The sequence below is a fragment of the Coffea eugenioides genome, chromosome 1 (assembly GCF_003713205.1).
Source record: "Coffea eugenioides isolate CCC68of chromosome 1, Ceug_1.0, whole genome shotgun sequence".
In the NCBI taxonomy this organism is placed as follows: domain Eukaryota; kingdom Viridiplantae; phylum Streptophyta; class Magnoliopsida; order Gentianales; family Rubiaceae; genus Coffea; species Coffea eugenioides.
This window is the reverse complement of record NC_040035.1, coordinates 48,480,262-48,504,696: the sequence shown is the minus strand read 5'-3', so window position 1 is coordinate 48,504,696 and position 24,435 is coordinate 48,480,262. Positions and strand designations below refer to the sequence as shown.

Here is a 24,435-nt window from a genome sequence, read left to right as displayed (position 1 = left end):
TTTCCATTAACTCTTATATATACAATATAACTCTTATTTATACAATATATAAAGGAAGAGCGTCATTCAATTATTGTATGGTGTAACACACCGTGTTATTTTTTAAAATTTTTAATATATCCTTAATTATAAGGGCAAATTTATCTCAATTATAGATAATTATTTGAATCAAAATGTAGTTATCTATTTAATTATCATCTAACTACAACTTTCTCATGCTAATTCGAGAATCTTCGTTTTGTGTATGATTATCTACATTATAATGAAATTTGACTCATAAAATTCATTAAAAAAGCTTAATAAATAGATAATTGTGATAAATATATTTTTTTGTTAATTCCACGCACGTTAGAGTGCACCTTAAGCACTAGTTAATATTAATACCGTAGGAGTGGATCATACTACTATTCTTTTATAGCCTGTGACAACTTAAGCCTCAAAGTTAAATAACGTACTATAACACTTTTATATTTAAGATAAAACGATGATTGCAAAATTAAAAATATTGTTAAAAACGTGTTTATGATGCAATTAAAATTTTTTTTTTTTTGCAAATAAACCATTATCCAAACACATTCCATATTCCTTCAATCCCTTTCCACCTTGGTGTGCTTATCATTTGGCTAAGGGAAAAATTTAAAAATATCTTATGAGGTTTCTAATTATCTCACTAGCCTCATTTTAAGTTTTTCAAAAATTACACTGATCTCCCCTGTTAGAATTTTGGGGCGCAAAGCTGACATCATTAACAACAAAATGACTTTGCAAGCCTCACAACCTTTTGGATATTACACAATTATGCTAACATAATTAGGTAAGTCATAGTTAACCATTATTAAACTGAATTAACAGTAATTATGAAACACATTATTACAAATATACCACTAGAGAAAGGGTGCTAAAGAGGAGAATATAATTCCTACCATGGGGTCCTCAAAATCGTGTTTTTTGTCAACATTTTAAGGTTAGTTGTTGAAATTTTTGTGATGTTATAGTTTGGTTTCTGTAGTGTTTTTCTTGCAATTTTTTTAATTATTTGTGATTGATCTTTTTTGAATCTTAACAATGGGCCTAACAGTAGTGAAAAATATAAAACAATATACCTTTTTCTGATGTTATATGTGATATGATCCATGATAATCAATAAAACAAATTCTAGTATTTTTCTTTAATTTATTAGTTAGTAGTTGCATCGTCTTAGATGCTTCTGAATATAGATATAGAAAAGATGTCTATGTTGTAGATAATTGATAGGCTTAAAAAAATGTTCATTGTTTGTAATCTATTATGCTATATGTGATCAATTTTAGTTTGAAAATAGTCATTACTTTTTGTATTAGATTAACTAATTAATACAATAGATGAGGGGCAATGGTAAAATAATATTTATCTTTCTCTTTTATGATATCACTTTTTTTTATTGTTGGTTCAGCTGAAATGTTATAACATAGTTAATTTCAATAGAGGTTAATGAAATTTTTAAAATTTAGGAGGAGGCCAATGAAAGATTTTTGAAACTGTTCCTTTGACCAAAGGCCATGCTGGTCTCAGAGGATTTAATTATTTTACCGCCCTATTTTGGGTACCGGAGATTTAGGAGCCATCTGTCTGTCTTTCGTGCATTCGTGATCCCCAATGTTGTTAAATTCGTATCGGATAGTGACTCGGCTAAATCATTGGATCAGGGGTTAATTGATTGGATCGGTCAGACTGTTCTAAAAAACTCACCGACGTCAGTACAATGTTATAATTATTTTATATTTTTATAAATTTTAGAAATATTGAAATTAAATTCTTAATTATATTCGACTAATCATAAAAAATGTTTCAAAAAGATTAGACTTACAATCAAATACACACCTAATTAGAATATAAAAAATGTAAATTCATGGTTAAAATATGTTCATTATCCAAAACTACTTAAAAAATTAAATTAAAACAAATTAATAATGCAAGTTGAAATTATTGATGCTAAATTAATAATATCATAGAGATGAAAAACATCTTGATTTAGATATCATTCAGAAAAGTGAAAGATTTTAACATTTACATTAAGTAAACGATATTTTCTGATTTCTATTAATATATGAAATTGTTACAATTCAGATAATTCAAATTATGTTTGAAAAGAAGAAAAAAAAGGTTAAATAATCGGATAAACCAGTCAAATCAGATTAATAATTTAGTAGATTTTTGACGATTTTGACTGAATTTTTATCAAAACAATTTTGCGCTACAAATCAGTTCGAAAAAAAGATCGATTCACGATCTGGTCTGGATCTAACAACACTGTCGGTCCCTTTGCTGGTTTAATGGGTTTGTTTCTTTGTAATCTTTCCCCTTTTTTTTTTGGTATTTCAAAATGGGGTTGGGAACTACGGGGGCAGAGGTGGCGTTCTCCGTGTACGGTGGCTAAATCATTGCTTACAAAAGGTCGTGCAATTTCACGATAAAATATCATAATTTTGACCAGTCAAAGGAACATATACAGCTTCTTTTTTTTTTGGTAGACAAAGAACTTTGAGTTTGAATAGGACATGGATTGACTAATTGTTTTCCCTTTCTTTGACTGCTGAAAAAGATCGTGCCTTCTTTCTTCACAACTACACGACAAAAACGCCAAAAACAGCTCATCCAAACGAAATCTTAAAAAGAGGGAAAAAAAAAAATCTGATACAACCGGTCCAGTTAACCATTCACTGTGCGGTGGAAGAGAGAACAAAAGAAAAAAATCAATGAATATATATATAGTTGTAATTAATCTGAATAACATTCCTTGAAAATGATTAAAAAGAACAAGAAAAATTAAAAAGAAGATGACCGAAAATCATGATCCTGATGATGAAGACGACGGAGAAGAAGAGTCGAACTTGTAATGTTTGTCAACAGCAACCGAGACATCCCAAGTGCAACTGAGTCCTTTGGGAATTATCACCAGATCACCGGCTCCAAACTCAACCACCTCCGACGAGTTCTTGGGATACACTTTAACTCTCCCTCTCAGCAGATAACAAGTCTCTCGTGCATCAAACTTCAGTTGGTACTTTCCTGGCGAGCAACCCCACCTTTTTTTTATATATATATATATATATATATATTTTTGGGTTTCATCCCAAATCAGTCACATAAAATGAAAAAGAATAATGACACGAGATGAAAACAAGGATAAAAGAAAAAGGCCAAAAAAGAAAGAGAAGAAGAAGAAGAGGGAGCGGTAGAGATTAGAGAGAGAGAGACTTACTTTGGCCAGGACTTGATGCCCAACTCCGAGAGTTGGGACTCCGATGGGTTCTTTTGGACAATAATTCTTAAATTAGACGAAGAGTCTGAGGTAGACTCAGCGGCCATGAAAGGAATTAATTAGCGAGGGAAGTTTAGGGCAAGGGTACAATAATATACTGCCAACTGTACAACTTGTGCTGAGTTATCTTCTCTTTTGTCGGTCCCTGCCTGCTCCTCTTTGATACTAGCATGAACTGATGAAAGTGAATTATGGAGGCACAAAGCATACGGCCCTGAGATTTCTAGGTTTAAGGAAGAAGCAGGTCGGGTTGAGAGAGACTTTAGAGACCGGAGAGGTTCTGCTTTTGTTTTGATAAGTTAAATGAGAGACTCCACAAGGAATGGGAAAAGCAACTGTGTGTATGTCTGGATTATGGTTACCGCACACCCGCGCATATTTATTGTAGTTGATAAGCAAGCGGGGGTTTCTTTAAAAAAGCTTCTTTATTTTCGTAAAGTTTTATTCTACATATCTTTTTTTTTTTCAGCCCCTCAGTACGCCTTCGACCAATTTGGTAGCACCAAGGACTCTGAATACCAAAACCTTGTACCAATCACCGATTTGGACGTATCTTAGCGTGTTTGGCTTTACACATTATTTACACCTTATTTACACGCATTAATTTACTTGCATTATCAACGCGTTTTTCAATCACCTTTTTATTTCACATACATCATATCAAAAAAATATTATAATATTTTTTTTTTAAAAAAATTATTCCAAATAATCATCTATCCCAACACACTTTTCAATCATCTTTATTGTTTTTGTTTGCATTATTTAATTAATAAGCATTCAACAGTTTGAAGTCCATAAACAACTATAGTTTTAGGGTAACAATTAGAATCAACCACAGCACAATAAATATACCATACTTAAATTCATTTTTGTAGCCTAATTGACAAAGCGTGACAACAAACTAGTCATATTTGAGGGAGGAATTGTAAATAAAAAATCTTGGATTCAAAATCTTCCATTTATAAAAAAAGAAAAAAAAAAGTTATATCGATGAAAAAAAAAAAGAAGAGTCGACGGTTGTCTAATTTATAATTATTACTACTCTATTAGTCTACACAATAATGAATAACTATGAGATTTATCTTTTAATTTCGGGTTTTAATGAAAACAATGGTAATGTATCACAATATTATGAGTAAATCTTATATACACCGACAGTGTATACACTATCACGATTTGATGTATGACACGACACGTATGTAAAATTTGAACTTCAAATTCAAATTTGAATTATATATCGTACATCCAATAATGAAAATGTATACACTGTCAGTCAGTGTATACAAGATTAATCCCAATATTATTATTAGCCTCATTTGAGCTTCATTTATCAAATTGCTTTTGTTGCTCTAGAAAAATAATGCACCAGCTGGCGGTTCAAAGAGCATATATAATCACACCACCGCCCAAAAGCTACTAACTTGGGAAAATCAATAAACCTAGGAGCGATGTTTGTGCGATGGCCTCGTTCCTTCCTTAATATAAGCACGTTTCTTGTATGCAAAGCTAAATGGACACAAAGAGGGTTATCACTTTCATTGCACATTAGTCAAAAAAAAAAAAAAAAAAAAACTTCAGGAATATCTAAATATAGGGTGGGTCATTAAGCAAATTAATTAGCCGGCCGGCCCCAGATTTAACCTCCCCAACATGATGGTATTTTATTACTGCAGTAGTAGTTTATGACACTGGCAAGATTTCTTCCCAAAGTAACTAGAATGTGATGCTAATAGCAGTAACTTGGGACTGGATGGTGGATAGGAATAGGATTCCACTGGTCAAAATGGTTGACCACCATTATGATAGTTGATAAGGACTGGTGGTAAATGATTACTGGATGACAGGTGTGACGATTTGACCCAGATTCACTATCCCTGCTCTTCTTCTTCTTTTCAAGGTATCACCATCTTCACGCTGGAGGATGCTGACATTTCACGATTTACTTAATCAGTTTTTTTCTTCTTTCTTTCTTCTTTAGATTGGATTCATCTCTGCAGCAACCAACGAATCTGGGAAAATTTTTTTTTTCCTTTTCTGGGGTGGGAAAATATTGCACGTGCCAATACATGGCAATTGGGAAGTAGAGTTCATTACGCTTAGATCGTGTGGCCCAACAAGGCGGTGGATAATTAAACAGGAAAAAGAATCTTTTTTTTTTTTTTTGGTTGAAGGAAACAGGAAAAATAATCAGTTCTAAATGGGTCTAGTATGAACTAAAAAGCAAACAGAACCACATGTGGATTTGTTTGGATAGTAAAATTATCCCAAATTAAACTGTTTGGATTGTGAATTATTAGAGATATTTTTACTGTAGCACTTTTTTGTGATGTGATGTATGTGAGATAAAAAGGTAATTGGGAAGGTAAAAAGGTGTATTGGAAATTGTAATGATGATGTAAGCAAATAAATTTGGGGAAATAAAGCCCAATCCAAACAAACCATAAACACATTTTTCAACCTATCTTTTTATATTCCCAACTACCTTTTTATCTCACATACATTACATCACAAAAAATGTTACAGTAATTATTTCAAATAATACTCTATCCAAACAAACCTGTGTGCCTAATAGTTCCATTCGGATGGTAAAAACTAAAAGGACAGCCTTTGTCGTGCCAAATTTCGACTTTTAACATTTTATTTCTTGCAATCCCTATTTTGTAAAATCAAATATATATATATATTGTATCAACGGAAAATCAAGAATTTCCCTATTCATTTCGTGCTAACTTCTCTATTATTATTATTATTGGCCTATTCAGGGCTCAACACCAAAGTGAGCCCTTCAAGCATATAGTTTTCAACCAACAATAGACATGCCTCAGTTGGAACATCTAGCCCCTTGTACAATTCAGTTGGATTCCTCCTCTCTTCTTAGAATAGGATATTATAGATGTTATCGATTGGCTTAAAAAAAAAAAAAAAAAAAAGAATCAACACTAGCACTTTTCATGGACCAATTAAATGTTCTCCCTTTGTTAAACAACAAGGTCAGCAATTTTGGTCCGAAAGAAGTAAATGGGCTTTGTTCAATCTGATAAACTGGCGTAAATGACTTCATCCATTTCCACGGGCACATGCATGTGAAGAATTTTACCCAAACCAAACTTGGGCCTTTTGTTGCATTCAAATTCAATGCGACGGATTTATACTTCCGGATCAAACAAGGGCCGGATCAGCCTTTTTATTTATAAATTTTTTTTTTTGTGGTTTGGGGGAGGGGGGGGGGGGGTCAACATGGGTCAGCGTTGTGGCTATAATACTTCCGGTGATAATGATCAAGTATGATTTCGCCTACTCCTCAGTCGTGGTCACTCTACAGTTAAGTGTCCTTTCGTTTATCGTCGGCCGATCTGTGGTTGCAAAAAAAATCTCAAAGATAAGTAAGTAATTATGGCTACGCAAGGTCAAGTGATTACTTGCAAAGGTACTTTTCCTTTGATTTCATTTGATCGTTCATGTTGTTTTGCATTTGATTTTTTTTTTTGGCTGATACTGATGTGGGATCTGGCTGGAAATTTGGCAATGAAAAGCGGCGGTGGCCTGGGAACCCAATAAACCTTTGGTAATCGAGGACGTGCAGGTGGCTCCGCCTCAAGCCGGCGAAGTTCGAGTCAAGATCCTCTACACTGCCCTCTGCCATACAGATGCATACACCTGGAGTGGCAAGGTGAGTATGGATTAAATTCGAGGAAATGATATGTAGTTTGCTGCTACTGGTCTGATGTTCTTGAGAGAAGATATCCCAAAATTAATGCTGATTGATCTTCAATCTGGGATGCTTGCGGTAAACTTGCGGTGTACAGTATCATAACCTGTGCTGCTGCTGTTTCTGGTATTGTGCTTTGACATTGAGTTCCCTTGGCTCACTTTTCTGACTACCTGTCATTTTGTTTGAAGGATCCTGAGGGTCTCTTCCCATGTATTCTTGGTCATGAGGCTGCAGGGTATGTTCCCCTTTTGTTGTACTTTTCAATGTACTTGGGGGCTTTTGGTTAGGTGAAATGCTGAAGAGGAAACGTTAATACAGTGCTTCCCCTTTTTATTGCCATGGAAATTGCAGAATAGTTGAAAGTGTTGGCGAAGGTGTGACTGAAGTCAAGCCCGGGGACCATGTAATACCTTGTTACCAGGCAGAATGCAGGGAATGCAAGTTCTGCAAGTCGGGAAAGACCAACCTCTGTGGCAAAGTAAGGGCTGCCACAGGAGTTGGAGTTATGATGAATGATCGCAAGAGTCGTTTTTCTATCAATGGGAAACCCATCTATCATTTCATGGGAACTTCAACATTTAGTCAGTACACTGTTGTCCATGATGTTAGTGTTGCAAAGATTGATCCAAATGCTCCTTTGGAGAAAGTATGTCTTCTCGGTTGTGGGGTTCCAACTGGTAAAGCTTTGTTTATTTCTTATAATTATGGTTGTATGCAGACTACATGGAGAAAGTAATTGCGAAGTGCCTACAAAATTCTTACATACTATTTTCGATTTTCTTAAGATGACTTGGATAGCTTTGAATTTTTTGAGAATACCTATATTGATATAAATTTGTGGTGTGTCTTCTCAGACCACCTTTGCTCATGGAAAATGAGGATCTCATGTGTCTAAATTGCTCCTTTTTTTTTAGCACAAACGGTAGTTGGCTCTCTTATTAGCACAGTAGGTACACAATACAATTCTGCTGTCTTCTTTCTCTCTTTCATTACAGTTTGAGTTTTCAACCTTTTGGAATTAAGTTTCAGTGATTTGCATTTTGATCTGCCTGAATTAATGCAGCATACTGGTTAATTGTTGTTGTACACGTCTTTATTTGCCTACACGAAGCATTAGTATCCTCTCATGTGATGTGCCCCTAGTTATTCTATGATGACGTTTAGGTCTTGGAGCTGTTTGGAACACTGCAAAGGTAGAACCAGGTTCCACTGTTGCTATTTTTGGCCTTGGCACTGTAGGGCTTGCTGTAAGTATCTGATAAGTGCTAACCTTATAATGCTGAAATTTGTGTGATTTCCTTGAATAACTCAAGTATTAATCTATAGGTTGCAGAGGGTGCAAAGGCAGCGGGTGCTTCCCGAATCATTGGCTTGGATATAGATAGCACGAAGTTTGATAGAGGTACAGTACAATATTACCCATGTTTCTGGAATTTCTAATAGCGGCTAACACCCTGCTGAGTATTTAAGAATTTGTTTTGTTTCCATTTTTCTTTCTATTGCTAAAGAATAATATTGCCCTTATGAATGTTTGAGATTGAGACATGTTGGATTCAATGAGAATCCCGGGCTTTTGGGGTTCTTTTTTACAGTGCTGGTTTGAGGTTGATGTTCTACAAGGAGAAAGGGAAAGGGAAAAGAAAAAGCTCTTGCTGCATTTATTTCTTGAAATTACCAACTCTTGGATTGTTGTTATGTAGGGTTTAAATTATCTACCTTTTTGAACTGCCTAAACTATAATTCTTGAATGTTGTTTTCATTGATCGAGTCCAGAACTAGTGATGTTTGTCATCATAAGTTAAAAGTTTTTTCTATTTTTAATTGGCTTTCATTATCAGAGTAGAAGGCACTGTACGGATGACTTTTTGAACTGTTTAATGTAAAATTCTTGAATATTCCTGCTGCTTAATAGCTCAAAAATTAATCATATTTATCACCATAAGTTGGAGATTTTCTTTTAATTGGTAAACAACTGTCACTCGAACCTGTAACAATTGCAGTGCTGGCATTGGTTTTTCATTGGCACTCTGGAAAAGTTTAATCAGTTTTTGTTTGATAGACAAGTATCCAAGAGTTGCTTTCATCCATTTTTTTTGGCAAAAATGTATGCAGCGAAGAACTTTGGAGTGACAGAATTTATTAATCCAAAAGACCATGAGAAACCCATACAGCAGGTCATTGTGGATGTTACAGATGGGGGCGTTGATTATAGTTTTGAATGCATTGGAAATGTTTCTGTCATGAGAGCTGCCTTGGAATGCTGTCACAAGGTAAATTGTCGTCGATTTGGTTTACTGATCTATGTTACAATCTTGGGGTCATGCACAAGACATCCTACATTCTTTGTACACATTTCAGGTAGAGATGTCAAAATGGATGACTCGGACGGATTTGGATGGGTCATAATTGGGTAATGGGTATAATTGGATCAACTTATTTATACTCATTTAATTAATGGGTGTGGTTATACCCAGTTATCCATTTATGAGTCACTTAAAATTCTACTTATTATTTTTAAAATTTGTTCACATGCTGTTTGACAAGAAATAACGGTATTTTATTGTTATTAGATCAGTAAGAAATTTAAATTTATTTACTTAACTCTCACTAAAAATTGAGTTTAAATATATAATTATTTTTAAATTGATATAAATGGGTGAGTCAATTCAATCCACTATTCACCAATTAAATGGGTACCCATTTAGATCCATTCAAAATTAAGGGGCGAGCCTGGGTAGGTTATATTGATGGGCGGAATGTGATGGACGCCTGTAATTTCAGGGCTGGGGTACATCAGTTATTGTCGGAGTTGCAGCATCTGGTCAAGAGATATCCACTCGTCCGTTTCAGCTTGTGACTGGTCGTGTATGGAAGGGAACAGCATTTGGTGGGTTCAAAAGTCGTTCCCAAGTACCTTGGCTTGTAGACAAGTATATGAAGAAGGTTGGCTCTCCAGAATCTGCGTAGCACGTTGCCAGAGCATTTTATCGTGTCTTTTTTGTCCTGCTTACTGTTTCTTCATATCGCAGGAAATCAAAGTAGACGAGTACATCACCCACAATTTGACGCTTGAGGAGATAAACAAAGCTTTTGATCTGATGCATGACGGTGGTTGCTTGCGCGTTGTGCTTAGTGTGTTCGAGTGAATGAAACAACTTTGGTTGTTTTGGGTTGTCAGTTTAATAACATTTGAAGCTCTGAACTTTGCTACCCTTTGTCACCTCCACTCTCTTTGAGAAGTTCCAAAAGGGGAGGGGGTGGAACTCTTCTGATGATCTTATCCTCTAAATTTGTTTTGTTAGCAAAGGCCCCTTTTTGTCACTGTTAAGACATTTGGGCTTTTTGGTTTTGGCGGCAGGTATCTTGATGAATGTTAATGATCAGGCGAAATATGCCCGTGGTTTTATTCGATGGGGAGTAAACCAAAAGAAGCGTCATCATCTGGTTGAACCCACCCGCAAGAACTTTGGGTGAGTTCATAGTTGACATGAGTTAATTGTCGGTCAGTCTTATTGTCAATGCACAGATTATAACTCCGTACGTACAAGAACGACGCTCGCTCACTACTTTTGTATATGAACATTAAGCATATTAAAAATTCACCAGCGTAAGACAACCAGAGAGTGGAATGGTCTTGTATTCACGATAAGTAGTTGTTTTTTTTTCTTTGGCCTGTCGAGGAACAAACATTTGAGGAACAACTTCGACCAAAAAAACAAAAAGGGAAAAAGATTTGAGGAGGATAGGGGTAGGAGTTTAAACCGTAAAGCTGAAGCTGTTGCTTCGTTCTGGGAGGAGGTGAGGTAAACAATTCAAACAGGCACTGGATTCCCACCGGGCTTTTCCATCTTCCTTCCACTTTCGAGGGATGTGTTGTAGTCATCGTCTTCATAAGCGTACCCACCGTGGCTGGTAAGATCCATTCCTGCCATCTCGTCCTCCGCAGATATCCTCAGAAGTCCAAGTTTGCCCAGTATCCAGAACAACGTTCCCATGGTAACACCCACCCAAACAGTGATCACTGCAATCTGCACAAGATGAGCTGCCATTAACCTTCCACCACCGCCCATCAGCAGTCCGTATGGCCTCCCTGTCCCTGGTTGGCCCGGGTACACCTCATTCACATACTCCTTCCTTGCAAACAGTGCTGTGAACAGAATGCCCCACGCACCACAGCCAGCATGAAGTTGCGCGGCCTCCAGGGGATCATCATACCCTACTCTCTCAGCTAATTTGTTAAACCCAATCAGCACCCAAGCAGCAACAAACCCACAAAGGACTGCTGCCCACGGATCAACAACCGAACAACCCCCGGTGATGGCTGCAAACCCACCAAGCAAACCATTGCAAACATCCGTGAGATTCCAGTGGCCCACGAGTAACCTTTTCCCAAACAAAGTCGTCAACGCAGCGGAGCATCCCGCTAGTGTGGTGGTGACTGCGGTCCTCCCAATAGCACTCCATTGTCCGTAATAACTTCCACTTTTCCCGTAAGCCTTCAGGATATTGATAAAAGACCCTGCATTGAAACCATACCACCCGAACCATAGCAACAGAGTACCCAAAACCACAAGCGTCCCGCTGTGCCCGCGCATGGTTACCGGCTTTCCGGAATGATCAAAACGGCCAATGCGAGGACCTTCAATGAGCGCACCGCACAATCCTGCGATACCCCCGACCATATGAACAACCCCCGACCCTGCAAAATCAATCACCCCAGATCCGAACAGGAGGCCGTTGGTCCTGGCGGCACTCGCCCAGCCATCGCTAGACCAGAACCAGTGTGACACCACTGGGTAAACGAGGCCGGTCAAGAATGAAGAGTAAATCAAATACGAAACGAATTGGGTTCTTTCTGCTATTGATCCACTCGTGATCCCCGCGGCAGCTATGGCAAAACACCATTGGTAAAGGAAGTAGCTGTAGTCAGAAGACTCGTTAGGGAAGTTCTCGAGTCCGAAGTGATGATGGCCGATGAAACCGTTTGATGGGCTACCGAAGGCCAAGGCAAAGCCAAAGAGGTAGTAGAAGAGTCCACCGGCTGCGGCATCCAGGACATTAGTGAGCATGATGTTCATGGTGTTCTTTGCCCGGACTGAGCCCGCGCAAAGCATGGCGAAGCCCAGTTGCATGGCGAAGACCAGGTAAGAGGAGAAGAGGAGGTACGTGGTGTCCACTGCAAATGCAGTGTCCGTAAACCTGTCGCGGACAGTGTTGAAGTTGTTGCATATGTACTCGGCTGCGGCTGTGGCGTTTGTGGCTCCCCCGCCTAGGAATGAGCTGAGGTTGGCTGCCGAGCAGCCGGCTGACGCCATGGCAAATGTTTGTTGTTCTGGTGTTGTCCGTATCGGTATTTAGCAACCTACTGTGACTGTGATTGCGATACAAGTTTATTGAATCCCAGGAGGGGTTTATCGGCTCTAATTTTATAGAGTTGAGAGGGAGGCAGTGGAACAACTTGAATCTGGGGAGAGATTCCAAGGTCGAATTTGAACGAGGCCGGGATAACCATTTGCTATGCGATATTCTTGGAGATTCTTCAGGGTGAGTGAATGAAGGAGTCTAGGAAGATTGGGAGACGCCATGCGAAACTGAAATTAATTGGAAAGAATCTAATCTAAGACCACCTTATGGGATGGATCCCACGTCTTGCACAAAGTAATTTAGTACTACTATTTACCATAGTTAGTAGGGTATAATACGAGATAGTATATATATTCGGACGTGAATAATGTGTGGATATATTTGAAAGTTATGAAACTCAAATTACAGATAAATTTACTATAGTTTCCGAAGATTTTGCCACGTTTATGCCAAATTTAAACTTATTTTTTTGTGTATGAAACGTTAAATTTATCAAAATTTTACCATCTTATTACTTAAATAAGTATAAATCTTATTACAACCTTAACCATAACGAAAGCCCAACAACTGCTGACATTAGCGTTTCAAGTTAGACGCGTGATCGAGAATTCTTCTCTGACAAATCCAGTAAATTGCAGCAGATACTCCTCCGTGTCCATGTTACGGATTAAATACTCTCCTAGTATTATATTTATTAAATGCGTGCTCTATCCAATCCTGAGGGGTCGGTCAAAATGTTGTGCACCAGGAAACCAATACGAGGAGGACGCAACTTTCTTTCTTGTGTACTCCATAAATTAAGAAGAATTGCTCTTTTTTTTTTTTTTTTTTTTTTTTGAGTAATAAGAAGAATTGCTCCTGCAGCATCCTTCCACGGAACAACTAATTAATAATGTCTAATGTACACTGAATAATTGGCGAGACAATTCTTGCCAGCGATCAAAATCAACTCATGAGGTAGGAAAAACAACATACAATAATTAATTAATACTTTTTTTTTAAAAAAAAAAAAAAAAAAAACCCGGAAAACGCATCAACCCCCCGCTGGAAGTGTATTATTTACCAAAATGAGCTTGGTGGAGGAGCCCAATTACCAGATTTGAACTCTTTATAGAAACTGGACTTCTTTGAAACAACGTAGAATACTGCGCAAAACAACAGAAAATGTACATCAGAGATGCGTTTAAAAAAGCAAAGCTTGAAGTTGCCAGCAGCGCTCATTTAACGACTTCTAACACCATTCCCCTTGTTAATATAAATTGAAAAATATTGACGTTACGTTTTTTCAGCTTTCCAAGATAGAGTAGAGTGCTCCTCTTCACAGAATCGTCTTCAAAGTCAAAAAAAAAAAAAAAAAAAAAAAAAAAATCATACCAGGTATGCCGGGGACAACAAGATTTGGTTCTTTTAGGACATCATAAAGTCGCCTCCTTTCATTTACCTTGATCCATCTCATACCACCACCTAAAAATCATTTCACCAAGTCAAACCCAAGAGAAATGCTTTAACTGGAAACGAATACTTGTGTATGGATTCAACTTAGTTCGCTAAGGAATAATAGCAACACGTTTTCAGCTTGTATTAATTAACAGGCAGGTAGAGCAACATACCTCCTAGAACAGTAGTACTACTTGATTCCTCAGCAGCATCATTTTCCTCGATATCAAACTTTTCCAAATTAGCAGCAGCTGTCCCATCTGCGAGACAATGAAAGATTTCTCTCTTGGATAAACGAACTCCAGAGTCAGCCTGTTAAATCAACTTTCAGCTTAAGAAAAAAGAAAGACCAAGATAATACACATCAACATATTAACAAATTACCCCAAGGGAACATATAACAATCATGCTCATAAGCTGAACAACCTTGAAGAATATATCTATCAGACCCTCTTTAAGTTCTTCCAGATATCTTTTTTCAGAAGCCGCATAGCAACAATTTAATAAGAGTTTACTGGAAGGACGATAAGGCAGTTTCAGGGACCGCAAAAGAGAATTTATCCAAACATGAGACGAGGTCTTGAAGATAACTATAAAGGGAGATTATCAGTCATCCAATGTCATTACAATTCAGAGATTGATTTAATGGTAGCACAGAACAGAAAGTAACTACAAGGCACCCTGAACTACCACGACTTCTTTTCAGTCACTCGGGAAGCCAATGAGCTCACAAATGCCAAAGGACTTGTCAAAGGGTACATATACCTACTGAAAAACTTTAATATTATCAGATATTGGAAAGAAAAATTGAACAAATTTTCTTCTAAACAATGTGCAGAAGCCCTCCAGAAATACTGTCCACTTACATCGAGTGAGTTGCAGATCTTACGAGTCAAATCAAAAGCTTTATTTTAGCAACATACACAGATGTATCAAGAGTGGCAGAAAATATCATACCTCATAGTACAACTCAAGAGCATCACGTGTATAAGCATGCTCATTATCCCATGGCAAAGGAGGAGAACTTTCTGAAAACATGTAGGGAAGCTAAGGATCACCCAAGAAGTTCATCAATCGATAACAAAAAGTTCACATTAGTGGTCCAAAGAGAGCAGCATATAAACTTGACAAAAAACGATGTCAAAGTAAAAAGGATATTTCGTCCAAGTGAGTTGAAAACATGTCAGTCTCACAAATGTCCTCAATAAAGTCACTGGACATAACCTCTGCATACAGGAGAAGAACAGGCCAATGCAGGATATTATTCTTGTCCAAAGTTGGCTTTTTCACACCAGTGAGTTCTTGATACAAAGCCTTCCCAATTTTTATTTTTCTTTCTTCAAAGGCAGAGATCATATCCTACATATTTTACACAAGAAGGTTCAAACACTATTTAGGATTGACACAAGATTTCTTTAACTAAAAAAGGCTCATAGATTTGAGACCTTAACAGCTGTAACAGACTTGGAAACTTCAGCCTTACGGCGATCCTGCTCGGACTTCAGTAGATCAATTTGACCAGCTAGCTTGTTTAGTTCTTCATTTTCTGGTGATAGCTCCAGCCCTTTTTCACAATATGATTTTGCTTCAGCCAACAGACTCAAGGACATCGAAGCTTTGACTGCTCTGTAAAATGCCTGAAGAAGTAATACATAATAAACATCCATGACATCTAAAAAAGAAATACACGAGCCAACGTAAGCCAGAGCCAATAAGCCTGAACCAGAAAATGGACTTACAGATAAACAACCTTAACATTTGTTGGGGAAAGTTTGATAGCTTCCTCAGCATCCTGGAGAGCACGTCTATAATTTCCCAAGAGCAAATTGACATGGGCTCTATTGCAATAGAGGATTGACTGCTCTGCATCACTTAAAGCCTTCTGACTAATAGCCCTGGTGTAACAGTCAATGGCATCTGAATAGTGCTTCTTCCCCTTCTTCACATATTCATTTCCATTTTCCTGCAGACAACTGACCCAGATCAAAAATTTATTCTTATGCATGTACTCTTATGTATGCACTCTGCTAAATTGATGGAGAAATTAGTGAATACGCAACTTTAGGTTTTGTATATTGAACCACCCCTTGAACGGCAAGCGACGGGGGCTTATCTAGGGGGAGTTTGGGTGAGTAAACAATATTCAAATTCTAAGTATCTCCTTCAAATATTGAATCTTTTTTTCTGAACTTACATCTGAAATCGAATCTCCAACAGCAAAGTAATAGTCCAAGTGACCAAAAGGACCAAGAACAAAACCCAATTGGAAGCCTCCCCCCCCCCCCCCCCGGGCCGCTGAAAGAAAGAACAGATGAACCAGGAAAAAACCAAATAAAACAAAAGAAAGACAAAAGCTCCGAATAAATAAGGCAAGCAAGAGGAAGAGAAACCTTGAGTTCGATAGCAGTAGATTGTTTGAGGGCAGAGATGGCTTCAAGGTCTACAACCTCGCTCTCTGTTTTGGGTTCAGAGCCCGCCTCCATCCACAGCGCCATCTTGGCTTTATTTGAATACTCTACTACCTAAACCCGATCACTCAGCAGGTCGCTCGCTCCCCGAAAACAAACCTTCGTCAGTATACACTATACAAACCCCCACACACTCACACTCGGAATTACCATTTGACGAAAGCCATCGAAGGCAGCGCTCCTTAAGAATTATAGTACTGGTATTTGACAAGAGAACCCGGAAGCAAGAAAGAGCCTTCAAACTTGAGCTGGGGTGTGACTTTTGGATTGGGCGGATCTTTCTAGACACTTTTGACGGCCCATGATCAAATCGATTTGGATAATGTGGAGGGATTAACCCAGAAAACAACTACAAAATTGCCTTCTCTCTCTCTCTCTATCTCTCTCTCTCTCTCTCTCTTTGCTACTAATTGCTAATTTGCCATTCGTTGCAGTAAATTAATTATGCTAACTGTGCCCGATTAGTTGATGTTATTAAGCTAAGGTCATAGCCATAGCCGAGTTCAGTTGGTTATTCGTCTGTGTTTCAAGAAGCTGTCCCTCGTACCAAAAGATCCTCGGATTATCACCGTTCCTGTGTAATTTACCTAATAAAAAAAACACGCAAAAATCCTACCCAGCGTCAAAGCAAACGGAACAGCTTCAATAAGACTGAAGAGCAAAAAAAGTTAGATAGGCTGACAAAGTCTAGAATAATTCAATTAATATACAACTAACTTTACAAAAGCTACCAGCCTCTGTACAGAAACCTTCGACGGCAAGGGCAATCTCTGCAACTCGTCCGCAACACCACCACCACCCACCTCCCCAAAAAAAAATTTTTCCCCGGGGCGGGGTCGAAAGCAGGATTGTAGAACAAATTTAGGTGAAGCTTCACCAAAAGCTAAAAGTCGAAGAGAAGACCAGCATCTATAGTAGCAGCTTCAGGAGAGAAAACATTAAGCTCGGGAGGCACCGGAACTTCCAAAGCACCCAAAGCAGACTGATTTTCAAACATCCAGGAGTCCAAATGGAAATCCAATGGTGCAGAATTGGCGCTCCCATATAATTGTGAACCAACATCAGCATTGACTGCCGGCTCATCTCTCTGCACTGCAATTTCTAGCCGGTTGTACTCATCAGCAAGAAGTTGTTGGCCGTGGCTAGGAGTACTGTCCCAACCAAAGCCAAATTCAGCACAACTTGGATGCAAAGTACTTCGAGTTTGATTACCTTGTTTAAATGTATCTTCCCCATGACTTGATAAAGAAGCGACTTGACCGCATTCTTGCGGTAAATGCAGCAACCGATTGTCAAAGCCACTATCAGCATTTGGCTGAGTAGGAAAAGCACCTTCAAAGCAGTTGCTCATGTTGGCCCACGAGGTTACAAGGGATTCAGAAGGAACAGGATCTTGAGAGAATCTTGTATCATTAGGATTGGTAGTTGTTAGGGGTTGAAAAGGAAATGAATTATCGAAGGGACAGTCCCAATTTGGCTGCGCGGCAACCCCAGGTTGTGTAGGCATTGGATTAGTGATGCTGAAGTCGCCATACATTTGAGAAGACAATTGACGCTGAGGACCCACTGTACTTGTATCTATACTGCTCCCATGTGTTTGACGTAACATCTGAGGATGAGACGGTGGATGATTTGCAGTTCCATTGGCCATGTTTATCACAGCTGGTAAGCTGGACATTCTAGTAGCCATACCACCAACAATTGCCTTGGAGGAATCTTCAAAGGTACTAATCACTGGAGTCACAGGGTCTAACCACCTTGTCGTAGAAGGATGGCTTCTGGTAGACGGATATCCATGGCTGGCTCTGGATGAATTATTACAGTACCTATTAGCTGGTAATACATCCCCACATGTTCTTGTCCTTTTTAATGGTACATGAGAAATGTAGCGAGTGCCTGTGTTGCCAGCACTGTGTCTCCTGTCACCAGGGATAAGATGACTATATGTACTCCGCAACTGTGGAGAGACGCTCGTATAATTTCCAGACTGTTGGCTTCTACCATGATTTATGTTATTTTGTGTGCCATTAATAGATGGCATAGAAGAAAGCTGATGCGCAGCTTGGGTAAATAATTGATTCTGTAATGAAGGATCAGAGGGCAATGGTGGAGCTAGTCCTGTGGAAAAAGAAGTATCAGGAGCCACGGGTGGAGCTTCATCATTTTTCCTTGAACTTTTCCTCTGGGATTTCCAGAACTCCTCTTTGTCAGTAGCATGACAATGGTCAATACTGGAGATGCCGGTGCTCCAGTGAAGACATGGAGCAAGTGAGTCACAAACATAACAATGGCACTGAAGTTAAAAGAAACTATGAATCAAAAGAGTAGCATGTGCTGAAAAACGAAGGTAAGCGGACAAATCTAAAAGAAGAAGGCTACAGAAGAAATATTACCTGCTCACAATGCCTATCATGTGGAGTAGAATTAAAGGGGAATTTGACACAAAGATGGCGTGCATGAGGATAATCTCTACATGCAACCTGCAAGAAAAACAAAAGTCAAACGGAAGAAACCTGCACCAGGAAAAGTTCCCATAAATCCATGTATACAAAGTACAAAACTGAAGCAAATTTCCAGATGTACATCCAGATTTCAAGATACAAAAAACTGTGTAGAACAAATTATACTGCTGACATACATTAGTCAAAATATTACCGAAAAACTTAAGAACCTCACCTACCATTTTAAGTAGATCTGACATGAATATAAAAATCAGAATACTAAGTGTAAGAAACAAAGATTTTCATGTACGGTTCATAAGACAATCTATGAAGTTTCCACTGATCAACATGACTAAATGTTGACTGCTATTGAGAACTCTGTTCAGACTGCCTTTAAATTTACAAGGTTAGAATGAAATCCTTTGTCCTAAATAGATGCCGTATATCAGGTATTGCATCAAATACAGCTTCCACAAAAAAGACACCGCAGAATGAAATCAAGCTCGCATTCCAAGATCAGAACTTACAAATGCAAAAATTCCCCATTTCAGCATCTAAGGTATAACAATTTGAAACCCCTTCCACCCCCCCCCCCCTCCCCCCCCCCCCCAAAATATCAAAGGCGCACAACTTAGGCTATATAAACATGCATACATCAAGCAATAATATTGAAGCCAAAGTAAAATAAGAACAGCATTCGTAAAGAGAAAAGTTAATCACGAAAAAGCAAATGTACAAGACAATGCAGTAACAACTTTAGTAAATTTAATTCAGGAAATTTATATTCACAACCAATTACATCCGACCCATGACGTATCATTTCATAGTTGTTATTGTGGACATGAGAGAGAAAAACAAGGATATTCCATTTTCAATGGGGAAGCATTACATTAATTACAAAACCCAATCATAACCAAGTCCAGATGTCATATCCAATTTTATTGTGAAAAAATGGCAAGAAAGATGAGTATGAAAGATGCAACAAGTATTCATTAACAAGCAAGGACATTTTTCCCCTCGTTTATATAGGGCGCAGAAAGAACAGTTGACCTTTCATGGCTCACATTCAAAGCCAAGTTCATCCTTGAGTCATCCTCCTTTATGACTCTGAAGAAACTGTGCCTGACCGCATCTTGAGAACATCATCATAATAAAGCACACAATAAGTACGACATCAAACAATTCTGTTCTCATAATTCCCAAAACTGTTCATTCGTAAATTACTAACTACTTTTTCCTCATATTCTCAACTAGTATAGACTGCAGGCGAGTCTGTCTAGGAGACAATATTTCTTGAATGAAAATTAAGACAGGAGATTTTTGTTTTAGGAGTTTGTAATGCTCACAGTTCATTAGCCAGAAACACACAACCAACACACAGAACAGGTAAATTCACTCTTAACGAAAAAAAGAATCATAATATAAAGATTGAAAGAAGACCATGCCGGTTGTTATCTCCCAAATAAAAGTTTGTCTGTCAGGACCATAGGTAGCTAAGACGTATGCTGGAGACAGATATTCAGTAGCTTAATGATATCTTCTTGCATCTTCATATCTTCAAGTAATCAGACGTAAGTGCACTAGTAATTCCAACTCCATTCAACCTATTAAGTAATTTTTGTAACACAAATGCGTAACTACTGGGATTAAAATGTCTCACTCTTAAATGAAAAAACATAATATTCCTTACTGCTTCCCCAATTTACTCGTCAAAACAGTTCACTTTTTCTTAGGCAATGAGGAACAAGAACAACCATCTCAGCTCTAAAGCGGCAATTTTTTTTTTCAAATGAAAAATATCAAGAGTGTAGAAATACATCCAAGAATTTAACCATGGTGATAGAAGGAACAGCAGCAATACCTGGCCCTTTTCGCTAACAACAAGCAATTCGTCGGGATCATCCTCTCTTTTATCGTTTTCAATAGCAACCGGCGCATCCGGGTCAGCTTCCAAGACTACACAGTCATCATCATCAACTTTATCTACACATTTTACTGAAGGCTTTGGCCTGAATTTGGGCTTGGCAATAACCTCACCCAGCACCACCACCTCATCGGAATCATCCGTTTCTTTATCTACCTTATCCAATAGCTCTGATATCCAATCACTGTCATCTCGACACCCGCCGCAGCCGGCAGCGGACATGTTATCTCCCCAACCAACATCTTCATCGGAGCTTATATCCAGTACAACCGTCTCCTGCGCAGCCATTGCAACCTTGGAAGTAACTCAGAAATCTTTCACCCAATTTATTGTTCTGTATTCCCACAGATAAATTACATAAATGTAGAAAGAAATAAAATAGAGAAACTTTACTACATCTGTGAGATCAAGGAGCAACAAAGATCGAAATTTGACAAGGGTTTTGATTTGTGAATACTGAGAAAAAAATTAGGGTTCGTGAGTGAGCCTGTGACAGTGAAATTCAAATGTTGGCAGTTTTTTTTCCCCTTTGAGCGAGCATTAAATTGGAAAGTGTTTTTCTGAGAGACCCAACGAGATTGCTGAAAATAACTTAGGGAATGGATGGGGGGTGGTTTGGTAGACTAGGGTTTGTTGGTAGCGTCATCGGTGGATGAGTCACAGACTCGTGAGTCGCGTCGTGACTCGGGAGAGTCTTGCTGCCGCCACTCGCTCTGGAGGAAAGAAGGATTGACGATGACGAATTCAGGAATCAGGACTTGCTGCTTAGGTTACGACTTACGAGGCAAGCGTGGGGAATTACGCTGTCAGTTCGCTGGTGCCTGGTGGGAGTTTCGGACTTCCACTTCCCCGTTTCCGTTAACCAAATTTAGCAAGCAATAATGGGACCCATTGTGATTTAAACTTTTTTTCCCATTTTTTTATTTTTGTAAATTTAATCGGCACTCCCTTCTGTCTTGTGCTGTGCTGTGGCACTCCCTTGTAGGTCTGTCAGCGGTCCGGATCTAGATTCGGACCCAGTCCGGATTCGTGAAATTATTATGGGTATGAGTAAGAATTTAATTCCGTTATCTGGACCCGGATTCGGATTCGTTTTATCAATCAAAAAAATGGGTCGGATACGGAATATAGTATTCCGACCCGTATTAGACTCAGATCCGGATATAAATGGATTAATAATTTAAAATATGTATATTTATCAGTATAATTTGATTAGGGTGATATATTTGAGTAAAGTTAATTTGATTTTTTTTCTTATTTGATTTTTTTTGTATTAGTTAGAAATTAGTGTACAAATATATTTTTTCTCATTTTTATTAAAAATTGTAAATTTTCATAATTTTTTTCGGGTAGACCCGGACCCGAATCCGAGACCCGTCGGATTTGGATCCGGAACATAGAGTAGAAAACCCGCCGGGTAAACGGGTCGAATCTGGATCCGATTTGGTATGCGGGATCCGGATCCGGAATAATGAATTCCGACCCGGACCCGACCCGTTGACAGGCCTACTTCCTTGTGACCTTTTTTACCATGCCAGTAAGACAAAAGTAGTAAATTCCGGTAACCTTCGTTGAGGTTGAGGTTACAACCATCCATTTATGAGGTTGCAATTAAAATAAAGAATGAGGGTATTCTTGTCCTTGCATGTGATTCTGAGTTGAAAAAAAAAATCAAGAGAAATTCCATTAACAAATGAGTGAGTGCTTTTAATATTTGTAATAAATCTTTTTGTTTCCTTGTTTCCATTCTAGAGTTTCCGTTAAAATATCCTTGAGTCATAGAAAGCAACGGGTAGGTATAATCGAATATTTATCTAACCAAACTCTAATCCAACCAACATTCTGCAGAGGAGTCAGTTGCCACATGAATTATGGGGTGGGAGATCAATGATTCAAGTTTTCTCCTTGTTTGGCGGATAAATTTTTGTCAAGTTTGTCTGCTACAAGTTTTTTAAAAACTTTAACTACAATAATCTCAAAAAATTTCTCAAAATTTTTACACTACACACTTCAAAATATTAAAAAAAAACACACTTCAAAATTTTTTTAAAAAACTTCTACAGTAAGTTACAGTAAAGTTTTAGACAAATACTCAAAAAACTCACTTATCAAACGGGGCATTTATTTCCCATCAATGTACCACTATATATGTGATTTCTTTTAAATCCATACGAGTACATGGTGCACCTGCTTGGTGCAATAGTGGTTCAGTTTCCGTCAATTCTCTTAGTTCAGTTGAACTATCCTTCTAGGGTAGGAGTAAGAATAGGTTATCCTAGATGTGGGAGTACGTAAAAAAGAAAAAAAAAATCTAATCCGCTTATCTAAATCTTTTATTTCCTATTATTAAACCCTCTTCGGTCGGGTTCTAATTTTCTATCGAACATCCTCCATCCACTAATATGAATAATTTTTTTAAAAAAATAGAATTAATATTATTAAACTAAAATCAATACATACACGGTGCTCCATAAATTCTTTAAGTTGGGAAGGCTAAGAAGAGGCTGAAGGCCATAGAATGAGAAAAATCTAACATTTTATGAAGGGTTAAATCAATATTTTTCCATTTTTTAGACTTTCGGTTATATATATGTATATAGGGTATTGGATTTTTAGGTTTTTCTTACCAAAATCTATTGAATTACATGTTATCAAATCATAAAAGATAATCCATCTATTGTCTAATCAGATTAACTATTGAACATGTACATTTTATCTTACCCATCAGTGTGTCTACCTTAAAATGAATAAAGAATGTTAATTAGACTTTTAATTCTGCTAATTACACTTCATGGATTTTGTATTCACTAAATTAAGAAGTGTTAACACAAAACAATAAAATGATTGGCCTGCAGACTTTTAATTTTCGACGATAGAATTGTTTGGTAAAAGAATTTATTGTCAAGTTTTGTTCCCCTACAAATTTTTCATCGACTTTAATTACAATAACATCAAAAAACTTTCCACGCGTTTTAAAATACACACTTCAAAATAAAAAAAAAACCAAAAAATTACCAACCTTCCTTTCTTTTTTTTCTCCCTCGCATCAACCCACCACCATTTCTGTCGTCAGCCAATGTTGACAACTCCTTTTTTTCTTTCCTTTCCTCTCTTTCTCTTATCCTTTCTCCTCCTTCCTCCCATCTCTCCCTCACATCATCCCCTTTGATTGCGCAGGGGGAGGGCATGGTGGCCTAGGGAAAGAGGGAGGAGGAGGAGAGGGATGAAGGAGAGAGAAGAAAAGAAAAAAAAAAAGGACTACCACGTGCCAGTCGTCGGTGGAGGTGCCGGCAACAACGACTGGGGAGGAAGGGCGGGAGAAGAAGCGCAGTGGGATGGGAGAGAAAAAGATCAGAGGAAAGAAAAGGGGAAAAAAAAGAAGTTTTTTCTTAAAAAAAATTTACATATTTATAAAAAAATTTCTACAGGTAAATTACAATAAAATTTTAAATAAAAGTCAAAAAAAATTCATTTGCCAAACCAGTTTGGCTTACGGACTCGAACTTCTACTTGTGCACGTGACAAAAGTCATATTTGATGATGTCTAGCCGACGGAGTGACGAAAGTCATATTTGGAGCAAGTGGCCGGAATCACCGCAAAGGTGGCGATGACGTACATTCCCGACTCAGAAGAGCAGACGGAAAATCGAGCCTATGGATTGTTTCTAAAAGCCTTGCAACGTTGAGTTGAAAAGTTGCTGTTGGATTTGCTACTTTTGTTTCCAAAATAAGGATAACTAGTGGGAATACCCGTGCTATGCACGGTGCTGACATTATTGAAAAATAAA

At 37.9% G+C, this 24,435-nt stretch overlaps 5 protein-coding genes across 6 annotated transcripts; 1 reads left to right on the top strand and 4 right to left on the bottom strand.

Moving 5' to 3' along the window:
- Positions 1–2,721: 2,721 nt before the first annotated feature.
- On the bottom strand, positions 2,722–3,631 carry LOC113783064. Its single transcript, XM_027329090.1, has 2 exons — positions 3,242–3,631; positions 2,722–3,065 (listed from the first exon to the last, which is right to left on the bottom strand). Exons 1-2 carry the CDS (start codon positions 3,346–3,348, stop codon positions 2,828–2,830), a joined length of 345 nt encoding a protein of 114 aa, XP_027184891.1. The 5' UTR covers positions 3,349–3,631; the 3' UTR covers positions 2,722–2,827.
- A 2,955-nt stretch (positions 3,632–6,586) lies between these two features.
- On the top strand, positions 6,587–10,519 carry LOC113761459 (alcohol dehydrogenase class-3). The gene is made up of 9 exons (XM_027304459.1): positions 6,587–6,728; positions 6,835–6,971; positions 7,202–7,248; positions 7,365–7,690; positions 8,178–8,260; positions 8,340–8,415; positions 9,126–9,283; positions 9,795–9,956; positions 10,043–10,519. The coding sequence occupies exons 1-9, from the start codon at positions 6,695–6,697 to the stop codon at positions 10,157–10,159; spliced, it is 1,140 nt and encodes a 379-aa protein (XP_027160260.1). The 5' UTR covers positions 6,587–6,694; the 3' UTR covers positions 10,160–10,519.
- Positions 10,520–10,796: 277 nt separating this feature from the next.
- LOC113751586 (ammonium transporter 1 member 4-like) lies at positions 10,797–12,328 on the bottom strand. Its single transcript, XM_027295642.1, has one exon. The coding sequence runs from the start codon at positions 12,326–12,328 to the stop codon at positions 10,826–10,828; it is 1,503 nt and encodes a 500-aa protein (XP_027151443.1). The 3' UTR covers positions 10,797–10,825.
- A 1,057-nt stretch (positions 12,329–13,385) lies between these two features.
- On the bottom strand, positions 13,386–16,614 carry LOC113777356 (tetratricopeptide repeat protein 4 homolog). The gene is made up of 8 exons (XM_027322392.1): positions 16,205–16,614; positions 15,565–15,777; positions 15,260–15,451; positions 14,973–15,173; positions 14,772–14,852; positions 13,988–14,126; positions 13,752–13,841; positions 13,386–13,522 (listed from the first exon to the last, which is right to left on the bottom strand). The coding sequence occupies exons 1-8, from the start codon at positions 16,307–16,309 to the stop codon at positions 13,437–13,439; spliced, it is 1,107 nt and encodes a 368-aa protein (XP_027178193.1). The 5' UTR covers positions 16,310–16,614; the 3' UTR covers positions 13,386–13,436.
- A 290-nt stretch (positions 16,615–16,904) lies between these two features.
- LOC113782319 lies at positions 16,905–21,468 on the bottom strand. Of its 2 annotated transcripts, none has more exons than XM_027328211.1 (3): positions 20,585–21,468; positions 18,676–18,762; positions 16,905–18,575 (listed from the first exon to the last, which is right to left on the bottom strand). In XM_027328211.1, exons 1-3 carry the CDS (start codon positions 20,933–20,935, stop codon positions 17,166–17,168), a joined length of 1,848 nt encoding a protein of 615 aa, XP_027184012.1. In that variant the 5' UTR covers positions 20,936–21,468; the 3' UTR covers positions 16,905–17,165. The 2 variants fall into 2 exon arrangements, with proteins under 2 accessions (XP_027184012.1, XP_027184017.1); XM_027328216.1 differs by having other exon boundaries at positions 16,905–18,513; positions 20,585–20,761.
- Between the last annotated feature and the right edge of the window lie 2,967 nt (positions 21,469–24,435).